Source organism: Puma concolor, chromosome B1, assembly GCF_028749965.1.
Source record: "Puma concolor isolate L17-30 chromosome B1, mPumCon1.1.hap2, whole genome shotgun sequence".
NCBI lineage: Eukaryota > Metazoa > Chordata > Mammalia > Carnivora > Felidae > Puma > Puma concolor.
Genome location: NC_141670.1, coordinates 24,732,900 through 24,742,228, shown reverse-complemented (window position 1 = coordinate 24,742,228; position 9,329 = coordinate 24,732,900). Strand labels below are relative to the sequence as shown.

The following is a 9,329-nucleotide window of genomic DNA, read 5'->3' as shown; positions in this document are numbered from 1 at the left end:
CTGCCGTGGAGGCCTGACTTCCAAAGGATCTACAGTCACAGAGCCCCGAATGAAGCTTGCACATGCCTGCCATCGGGTGCATGGGGGAAAAGGAAATTGATTGACATGTGAAAATTAAGGACTTACCTTAATCAACTCATCTTCCCATAATAGGAAAGACTTAAATACAATTTTACATTCTTGGATTCTGTAAGTTTCAAGAATTCCAGTTAAGGAGTGCTGTGAGCAACAAATCTGCATTATTCTGGAGTTATTTATTCGTGCTACTTTACAAAAATAAGCAGTGGAGAATGGAAGGAACTAGGATTTCTGATGCCAGGGTAGCTTAACAGTCTAATAAAGGTAACCAAATGTTAAGAGCTGAAAGGAAACACAACCAAATTCCTTAAAATAGGAATGTAATGGAGTAAACACATTTTCAACATATTTGTTAACATTTATAGTTTTTACTGTTTAAGCAGGGAGTTATAATTTACTTTCGACCATCCTTAAATCTTAATCTCCAATAAAAAAGAATACATAGATATAATTCTGAAGGTTATATTCCAATGGAAAGTGAACCCATTCTCGGCATAATGCATCACATTAGTATTAATTTATTTAGAGGATATGGTTGAATTTTAGCAGTCAGAGTCAAATTTAAAGGGAGTGGAGAAAACAAAGAGTTGTACTATGAGAACCTAGTGTAAAAGATAGCAGGTGAATTAAAAAAAAATCTATGGATTCCATACCATCAGTAGATCTCTCTTAATCCTATCTTATATCGGAATAAATTAGATGTTTCGTTAAAAGCAAATACGTCACATGCAAAAGCCAAGTAAATACTATATAAGGCCATTCAGATCTGACAAATGACAGTATAATGGCATTTTGTTAATTCTGTAAAGATTATATTGCTGAGTGCTTTCAAAATTACCTAATGTACAAAATTCTAGACTTAGTAGACAAAGAGTAACAACACACTGAATTCAAAGAAACAAATAAAACTCAAGGTGGGGTTCTGTCTTGTTTTGTTTCGTTTTGTTAAAAATCATGTATCGAATTTAATTTTTAGTAAAGCAAGCATTATATAATGCTTCAAAATTTTAAAATTCGGGGATAAAAGTTTACATCCAAAAAGATGATTGGAAAATTGTGCTTTCAGACTGTCGAATTAGTTTTCTGACAGGGTCAACCATCTCATCTTGCCATTGGATACTGAGAATTTCATCTATGTAATGTGTATGTGTGCAGTTCATATCCAGGTCCTGCAAAAATCTAAAACTGTGTGCTTCACTTCACGTAGCAAAGGCACCTATGTTTTTCTCCCTTTTGAGCAAAAGTTATGATCCAGTTTTCCCGCGGAAGGTGATTTTTTTTCCACTGTTCTGTCACCCACACTCTCTGCGTTGAGCAGTACAGTAAATCACAAGAGAAGGTGGCAGCGAATCCCTGCTTGCATGGGAACAAGTTGCTCTGTGGACCATTCGAAGAAGCTCTGGACTGATCACAAGGGAAACCGAGCAGAACTGTGAAGCAGACGGACGGGAACAAAAGGCTATTCTGGTGTGAGGAGAAATCAGTCACTTCAGCTCCACAAGCAGATGCTGCTACTGGACTGACAAGTGGAACCTAGTCCCGCTGGAGAAAGGTAAAGTTTGCCATTGGGGCAGACACACAGTTCGTACACTGCCTGCCGAGAATTTGAGGAGCTGGGTGAAGACGATGAGAAAGAGCCGGTCGGTAGATTCCCCAGCCGGATTTTCTCTGCGTTCAAAAAGATCTAGGGGGAAATGAAAGTGCATTTCAATTCATTTTAGCATTCTACGTTCCTCGGAGCTTTACAACAGGGTCTAATAAGAAAGACCAAACAACAAACAATGCTATTGGTTTTAGCTGCCACGCTTTGTTGAACAAACAAATTACATTCCGAAGGCACAGCCCAAAAGCTCGGCAGCTCTCTGCTCCTTTGAGACGTGGTGCATTCTGACAGAAAGCCCTCAATCTGAAAAGCAATACTGCACAATCACTTAAGGGGCCAACCCACTTATTCAAACACCACAGAAAATTAATGAGTTTGACAGTCTCTCCCTTTCAACTTCTCAATCGTGCCTGGTCTAAAGAATATACAAAGAAATAAGGATGTGCATGGAGAGGGCGTTACTGAAAGGATGGACAGTTAATAATTAAAAAAAAAAAAAATTACTCTCTGGCCTGATGTTTCAAAAGTCATAAAATCGTGTTGACAGAGAGTCTGAAGGAAATATACCAAGTAGATAATTCACACTATTAACAACAATTATTAGATACAATCAGGTTTGAAATCTCCATGAAATGTACTACTTGTATGCCACACTTCCTTTGCTGTATTTTCTAAGTTGCAAAATTACTTCACTTATTCCAAACATGGACTTGCCACGTTGAGGGACAGTGATCACGTGGTTTTGACATGCAGGGGGATGTTTCAAAGAAAGAAAAGCTGAGTCATGAATTTGAGCAAAGAAACCGCTTTCTGGAGCTATTTCTTCATTCCATTGTTAGGTAGCTAATTACTGCCTACAGGTGTCTCTAAATTGACAGGAGAGTCTGAGATTACTCCATTTCCCACATATTTGCTCTCCTCCAAGTCCTATTTGTTTCTCACCGGAAATCCTAGGATAGCCCCCTAACTGGCCTGCCAGCTGCCATTCTTGTCCTCTTAGAGCCTATTTTACATCATCTTGCTTAGTGAACTTCTAAAAACTACAGATCAGGTCTTGTCCCCCACCCCTGCTCAAAATTCCCTGATGGTCTCCCACCACATTTATCATGAATATGGATTCCTCCCCAAGACTCAGGAGCCCTCCAAGATCTGGCCTCTCACTAACACCATTTCCGGTCACTGTCGTTGCTCCAACATTTGCATTTTCTCCAATATATCAAAAGAACTCTGGCCTCAGGTCTTGTTTACTCCCTATTTCCTCAGCCTGGAATACTTTTTTGCTCCAGATATTTACAAGTGGGGTTAGCTATTCACAGGCTGCTTAGAAAACGGGGGTAGGAGGGTGATTTCTGCTTTTTGTCTTTTTTGGGTATTTATTACTATTTTTAAGTATGTATGTATTTAAGTTCAAGTTAATTAACAACTACTGTAGTATTAGTTTCAAGAGTCTAAATTGAGATTCATCACTTACATATAACCCCCAGCGCTCATCCCAATAAGTCCCCTCCTTAACGCCCATCACCCATTTAGCCCATCCCCCCCACCTCCCCTCCAGCAACCCTCAGTTCTCTGCATTTAAGAGTCTCTTATGGTTTTTATCTTATTTTTCTTATTTATCTTATCACTGTTTTTGTCTTATTTTTCCTTCCCTTCCCCTATGTTCATTTGTTTTGTTTCTTAAACCCCACCTATGAGTGAAATCATAATTGGTCTTTCTCTGACTGACTTGTTCTGCTTAGTTTTTATTATGTTTTAATAGCCAACTCCTTTATGTTTTATTTTTTAATTAAAACATTGAAATGCAGGAATCTATCGCATGCTGCAAATAAGACAGAAGAAGAGTTCATATACCAGAGACATGTATATTATAGATTACTTTAGATGTGGTCAGATCTCCGCTAAAAGGCCACCTATAAAAGGGTTTTCTTAACCACTCCATGAAAATAACACTAATCCATTAATCTCTCTTTGACAGCTTTACTTTTCTCTATAGTACCAGTCCCTTCCTAACATTGTATTAAGTGTGCATTCCTTCATTGTTTGCTTCTCTTACTTGCAAGGTCGATCTACAGCTGTCTTTGGTTCACAGCTGCAGAACAGTGCATAAAATTGTGCCACTGCTCGGTGCATGAAATCGTGTTCTTCCTTCGCCAGTAGGCATGTCCTTCCCCTCTAGGGTACAAGTGTCACCCTCCAGCAAAGCCCAGTGCATTCACTTCACCCCCCATAGAAAAGGTTCTCCTTATTGGTTCTCCCATAGACACGTATTATATTTTATTTTGTTCCTTAGTTGATGTTATTTTACAGTCCTATTTATATCTGCCTTTATATATTAAATTATATCCTCCTTGAAGATAGAATCATACCTGAGATTTTTTATAACTTCACAGTGTTTGACTCTGCAACATACAGTTTCCACATAATATACAAATGGTGGTGGAATAAATGAGTAGATCGGAAGGCATAGGGATGATTGAATTCACCAACAACATTCGAGTTAAAGTGTCATTAAAACTTTCATTTGTAGGTGTCAAATGTTGAAATTTATCACCCCATAATTACTTCTTTCAGGGTTACGTAATTACTGCTGTGCTCCTATTCTCATTTAAGGAGACTTTTTTTTTTTTTGCCTGATAGGAAAGTTAAAAGCGCACAAATCTAAGCAGAAGGAAAAGACACATTTTGGGGTAGAGAGGCTGGGCCTCCTTTCTCCTGGCTCTGTGTCCCCTTGTTGAGCGCCATGAGTGACTGTACCACCAACTATTGACATAGTCTGGGCTCTTTAGCTCGCTTCTCCCCAGGTACCGAGGGATGACTTCTCTACTGGATGGGTTTAAGAGAGGAACTGGGCTCACACTTTCCTCACTTCCTTTTAGAAGCTAGCATGCTCTCAGAAAGCGGAAATCTCGGCTTTGCCAGAAACATGTTAGCGGGCGAGCTCTGGGACAGCCGGGTTTAGGTCTGCATGTTTGCAGAGGAGGAGTTGGCTCCGAGGAAACACCAGGAGCTGGTATTTCGTCCAGAGAACCACGGACAAATAAATAAGACGATGGAGGGTGGAAATGGAAAGCTGACGAACGTGGGCTGAAGAGGCTCCTGTGGGATGGGTCTGTGGGCTCCTGTGGGATGGGACCAGAAGACAGTGTGAGAGGTTCATTTATTAGTAAGCACAGAAACCCACGTGGCTGGTTAGCCCTGGCAGTTTGTCGCAGCTTTGCTGACACAGTTTCTACAGCTACGGAACTGGTCATCCCCCTGCCCCTGCGTGCAGCCTGGGGGAACAGCTGTGGAGAGTGGCGGTTTCTGTACAGGCAGGGTGTGCAGGTGGCAGCTGTGGACACAAGCACAGCTGTGGAGGCCTCAACCATTTGGCCTGATGTGAGCAGAGCAGCAACCCCCCCCCCCCCCCCCATGTTCTCCAATCTCTACTCTTGACAGCTTGTCCTCAGAGGACAATACTTAATTCCGTGAACTTCTGAGATTCAGACTGTGCCCTCACCCGTTTAGGGGATGTATATTTTATTAATAACTTTAAACGCGTGGGGCTTTTGGAAATGATATTGTCTTGGCTTGAGATAGAAAAAATAAATCGGGAGGTAGAAAGAGGTGTTTCACGTCGACCGTTTCCAGCCCAGCTTTGCCAGGTTTCCGCAGCATGTTTGTGAGACCCTCAGGGACCTCGGGAACAAGTCCCTGCACACCTGGAAAACTCCTTGCTGCCTGCTGGCCACCATGAGTTTTCTTTTTTAAAAAAATTTTTTTTAACGTTTATTTTTGAGACAGAGAGAGACAGAGCATGGGCGGGGGAGGAGCAGAGAGAGAGGGAGACCCAGAATCCGAAGCAGGCTCCAGTGCCCGAGCGGTCAGCACAGAGCCCAACGCGGGGCTTGAAGTCAAGGACCGTGAGATCATGACCTGAGCCGAAGTCCGACGCTTAACCGACCAAGCCACCCAGGCGCCCCGAGTTTTCTTGCAGAGCAAAGCACCAGTTAAGAGGCAAGCGAGTCCGGGGCAAACCAGCTTGCGCCAAGACGGAGCCCAGTACTGAACTTTCACCGACTTTCCCCCCTCATTATGATACTAAAAATCATGCCCAGGGGTGGAGATTTAACGTGTTAATTAAACGCGAGCAACACTTGAAGAAGCAGGACCCTTAAGCGCACAGGTGCTTCCACTCCACCCTCTTTCCAAAACCTGCTTCTTTCAAATATTCTCCCTGACCTCTCCTCGGAGAGTCAGCCTGGCCATTGCTTCATTTGTGCCGCCTCCCTGGTGCTCCAGCCTCAGGAGCATGTGCTTTTTCATCTCGGGTCCGGGCCGATTTTCACCATTGCTGGACCCAAGGACCCGAGTCCATCTGTGGACCAGGAAGGGGCCCTAAGAGGAGACGCGACCCAGGAGAACTAGGGACGCTAGACCCGGACCAACGCCCACGACTGAAGGGCCGCCAGGCCTCTCTGTTCCGAGTCACGGGGACTGGTGGGTCTCCAGTCTCCCCTTTTCCTCACTGCCCTTCAGGCAATGCTCTGACCCCATCCCTTCACTCCTGTCAGGATTTTCTATCTTCTCTTAGCAGTTTTGTTTGCTCCCTTGTTTTCCTTCAACAGAAGGACGTAATCTCAGTGACCGGACTGCACCAGGGCTCTGCTCCTGGCAGGTGGCAGGGACCTATCCCAGGCCCTGCAGGTGCAGCCGGCCTGGGCCTTCAGAAGGTAGTTGACGCCACCCACAGACTTGGAGCATTTGAAGCCTCCCACCGGAGCAGGAGCCCCCTGGTTCTTATCTTTGCTACCAGTACCCTTGGAAAAAGGGACTCCCATTTAGGTCCCTTTGAGCGGTGATTTTGGGAGATTCCCGCCAGGACCGATCAACCCGGTAAGGGGCTAAAGTTCCTGGGCTAGAGTTAGAGTCCGCTTTTGGGCTTCCTTTTCTTTGTCCCTCTCTTTGTCTTTTTTTTTTTTTTTTAACCACCTTTTCTCCCCTCGGGAGGTCCCTGATTTGTAACTTTGTTGGAAAACCTATTTACCTTTGGGGTTGCCTGGATGGCCCAGTGATTTAAGCATCAGACTCTTGATTTCAGCTCATGATCTCACCGTTTGGGAGCTTGAGGCCTACATCTGGCTCTGTGCTGACAGTGCAGAGCCTGCTTGGGGCTCTCTTTCTCTCAAAATAAATAAACTTTTAAAAACCCGTTTACTTTTGGTATCTGTGTACTCAACTGTGGACTTAAATCTGCCTCATTTAAAATTTAAAATGGACTATTCCAAACATGAAGAGTAAACCCCCCTCTCAGTCCCCACGAGACTAAAGCCATGCAGTCTTGCCCATACGCGGAACTTAAAAGCCTACAACTGTCTGAAAAGTCCTCTCATGATTTGTAGTTGAACCCCCCTTCCCTGGAAGCATTCTCTTCTTTGAAGACCGTATCCCCAGCAGCTATCCTAACTTGACCGGAATAAAACTTTTTTTTTTCCTTTCTCTTTAAAATTTTGTTAGACTTTGTTCATTTTGCGCCGACCTTTCCTGGCATAGGGGACAGGAGGTTGGAGCAGCTCGGCTGACAACCCCCGGGGGCTCCTCTGGAACTGGCAATGGGGGACCGGCACCCACTCTCCGTGCCCCTCTGACGTCTCAGCACCTCACAGGTATGTCGGCAAAGAGACCTGATAGCCAGACCCCCTCAATTTAAGCTGATGGTCCTGCTTTTATTCGAGCTGTTGAGGGTTACCGCTCGTGCTCTCCAGGTGGAAAAAAATTAAGGACCACGTGAGTCTCAAATAGGGCTCTTCTGACATGTCTAAATTAGTTTTCTTGTACACAGAATTAGAAAAAGCTGGCTATACGACTAAACAACCAAAACCTAGGAAGCCGTTTGGTTCAATCAAGGAAGCCTCCCACTTTTGGGGAGGAACCAGGTATTATAGGCTTCATTTGTTGCTGCGGTTTTTGGTATCTTTGCACAAAGTCAGCTGTGTTCTAAATGGAAAATAAAATATAACTAATGAATGGATCCATAAATTATAATGCTATCTTACAGTTAGGTTTGTTTTAATAAAAACAGGATATTTAGAAATCGGGTTTGTCATGTCTTCTCCACAAATAGTGAAACAGGCTAGATTTTGTTTGCATCTTGTTTGTGTATATGTGTCCATATGTGTTATAAATACGAGATATTTTTTCTATCTCCAGATGGTATTGCTAAAATTAATTTGTAAAGGAGCGCTATGTAATTGGTTTAAAGGCAAGCACTTGTAAAAACTGGGCATTCTAAAAACCACTCAGATAAAAACTAACCCGTATGTTTTTTAAGTTCACTAGATCTGGGATGAACTTCCTTACATTCAGGCCTATACATTACTCCATAATACAGATGCCTCACGGGAAGGGCCCTACTTGATGCTCCAGAGAAGTAAGGAGGAACAAAAATCTAAGACACCTGACCCCCTTCCCAATAATCAGAATACTGAGGAAAAGGAGGAGGGAGATGGGGAGCGACTAGAAATCCTAAATCTACCTCCCTGAGTATGAGCACCAGAACTGATGTCCGACCCACTACCTGCTCCTGACCCCCCCCCCCCCCGGGGGCTAAAGGGCAACCAGAGAAAAAACATGTTTGGCAGAAGGGAGAGACCAGAGACAGAGATGGAGAAATTATTGTCCAAACTTTAAAATCTGCCTCTGGCCTTGCTGGGGGCTCCCTGCCATCTCTTCCTCCTCCTCCTCCTGTCCCCTCACCACCACTGGGGCCACTCAAGCTGCTGGCTCCTGCTCCTGTACCATCCCTGGGGCCTCCAGCACCATCCGCGGCCCAAGAGCCCCCCTAGACTTAAAGCGCTCACTTTCAATTTCCCCACAAGAGCACCAGGTAAAATGGACTGTGGGGAGCAAACAGATTGGCTGTTTAGTGGACACAGGTGCAACATCCTTGGTATTCAAGCTAATTCAAGGCTGTTGGTTTAATTAAAAACATGTCTTTCGGAGTTATCAACATCGAGCTTTCATTGTACCTGAGTTTATTACATTCATGTTGTATTTGTTACAATTTGTCAGCAAAAATGACTTAAAATAACGTTAGGTTTTTTTCTGTCTCCTGAGGTTTTCATGGGTAATTGTTAAGAATAAGTAAATTAAATAAAAAGGTCTATAGCTTTCAAAATCTTTGGTAACCTAAAACTTTAAAGCTTTGCTAGGTTAAGTGATACATTGGGTTAAGTTCATTGGGAATCTGAATCTTTTCAAAATAAGATAAAATACTAATAAGTTAATTGCTAAACAGATTCATCTGCTTTTGGCTTATTACAAAAAAACTAAAGATACATTTGAATCTGTTGGTAAACATGTTTTATGCTATATCAAATGATTGTACCATAAAAAAGTTCACATTTTTAAAAATTATGAAATGTATTTGTATATTTCCAAAAAATTTGTAAATTGCCAAAAGTAACTACTGTTGTAACAGACCGTTCATACCTGGTTACTACCTAGTTTTTACTAGAAATTGAGGTTTCTAAGACTTAAAATTCTGATAAATGTAGTTGAGACTGCTGGAAATGAGAAGGAAAACAACACTGAATTAAAAAAAAAAAAGGAAATATGTTTAAAGAGACATAAAGAATGAAGAAAATATTTTTGTTGCAGGAAGAAAGTA

General features: G+C 42.8%; 1 protein-coding gene across 6 annotated transcripts in view; it reads right to left on the bottom strand.

Annotated features, from left to right (window-relative positions):
* Positions 1-235: 235 nt before the first annotated feature.
* The window catches only part of SGCZ (sarcoglycan zeta), a 1,128,389-nt gene continuing 1,119,295 nt past the window's right edge, over positions 236-9,329 (bottom strand). For all 6 annotated transcript variants that reach the window (XM_086703312.1, XM_086703307.1, XM_086703309.1 and 3 more), the window contains one exon: positions 236-1,762. In XM_086703312.1, coding sequence (XP_086559438.1) covers positions 1,568-1,762 — 195 coding nt within the window. In that variant the 3' untranslated portion in view covers positions 236-1,567. The remainder of the gene's footprint in view (positions 1,763-9,329) is intronic.